The sequence below is a fragment of the Arachis duranensis genome, chromosome 3 (genome assembly GCF_000817695.3).
Source record: "Arachis duranensis cultivar V14167 chromosome 3, aradu.V14167.gnm2.J7QH, whole genome shotgun sequence".
NCBI lineage: Eukaryota > Viridiplantae > Streptophyta > Magnoliopsida > Fabales > Fabaceae > Arachis > Arachis duranensis.
Window position 1 is genome coordinate 26,606,426 of NC_029774.3, and position 1,247 is coordinate 26,607,672.

General features: G+C 27.7%; 1 protein-coding gene across 1 annotated transcript in view; it reads left to right on the top strand.

The window, feature by feature from the left end:
- The window catches only part of LOC107478269 (uncharacterized), a 2,502-nt gene extending 1,714 nt beyond the window's left edge, over nt 1–788 (top strand). The window contains exon 2 of the mRNA XM_016098405.3: nt 442–788. Coding sequence (XP_015953891.1) covers nt 442–494 — 53 coding nt within the window. The 3' untranslated portion in view covers nt 495–788. The remainder of the gene's footprint in view (nt 1–441) is intronic.
- The last annotated feature ends 459 nt before the right edge of the window (nt 789–1,247 follow it).

Here is a 1,247-nt window from a genome sequence, read left to right on the forward strand (position 1 = left end):
GAACAAGGAAAAAATACAAAGATTTCTTTTTGCAAAAATTACAGTGTTGACAAGGTAAATTTAATCTATGAAAGAAAGAAATATAGTAAGAAATATAGTCGGATATTTTAGGAACACTGATAGTTCTAATAATTTTAGCCGTTAATCTTAACGATGAAATTTATATAATTGAGATTAAGTATTAAAAGTATTAGAATACTAATATTTTTACAATACATGAAACTCTTCTTACATTATATACTCTAAATACAAATAGTATTCGACAAAACAAGTCAAAAGTCCCTAAAACTATTTAAACTTTAGTAGTATTTTATCACATTATGGGTTTTTTTAGGGTTAAAAATTATCAATGTCGATCTTTTCAATGACTAAATGAATAGTTTACCTTTTTTTCCTCCTTATTTCTTTCAAAGGCTTGAGACTAACTGTGTGGTTGTGCAGGTGGATTGAGGAATCATGTGAGGAAGGAGAAAGGATTCGAGGCCCTGAGATAGAACCAAAAGAAAAATATAAAAAAAAAAACGGAAAAGAAAAGAAGAGAAGAGAGAAAGATACATGCCACCCTGTTTTCAGGCTTCAGTTATTGTCTTTTTCTATGTCATGTTTATATAATGTTTAACGTTGCAATTATAGTGATATATATAGGTGTTTGTAGCGTAGAAGGGTGATGTTGGTGAGAGAGCATGTAAAAATGTGGGGAAGAGCAAGAAAGGGACCAAAAAAGAGGGAAGAAAAAAATGGGATGGAATCTTATATGCTAATCAAATTTACAAGTTCTAATCTTCTAACCTTTTTTATTTTTTTATTTTACTTCAACTTGTTTGGAGATTAAAAACTTCAGATATATGGTAGCATTGGAAAGTAACATATGTTTGAAAATTAGCACATGTTTACTCCATTGGAATTTGGAAATGCTTTACATTGAAAAATTCAAAGTATGCGGTTGGCTAAAAATATACTTTGTTATTTTAATTCAAAATGCTGGTAATTTTGGAAAATGAAAAGTATAACATAAAACTAAAGAAAAATGTGTGAATTTACGGCATATAATTATTCTTAAAAATGGTTGGACAAGTCAAAATAAAATAAAAGATAATATTTAATTTAGTCCTGAATTTATATATGAGTTTCAATTTAATCTCTAAAGTTTTAATTGTCTTTATTTAATCTCTAAACTTTATGAACATGATTTATGTTAGCCTTTGAAACAATTTTCAATGTATAGACGTTAATAGAATGCTGTCATG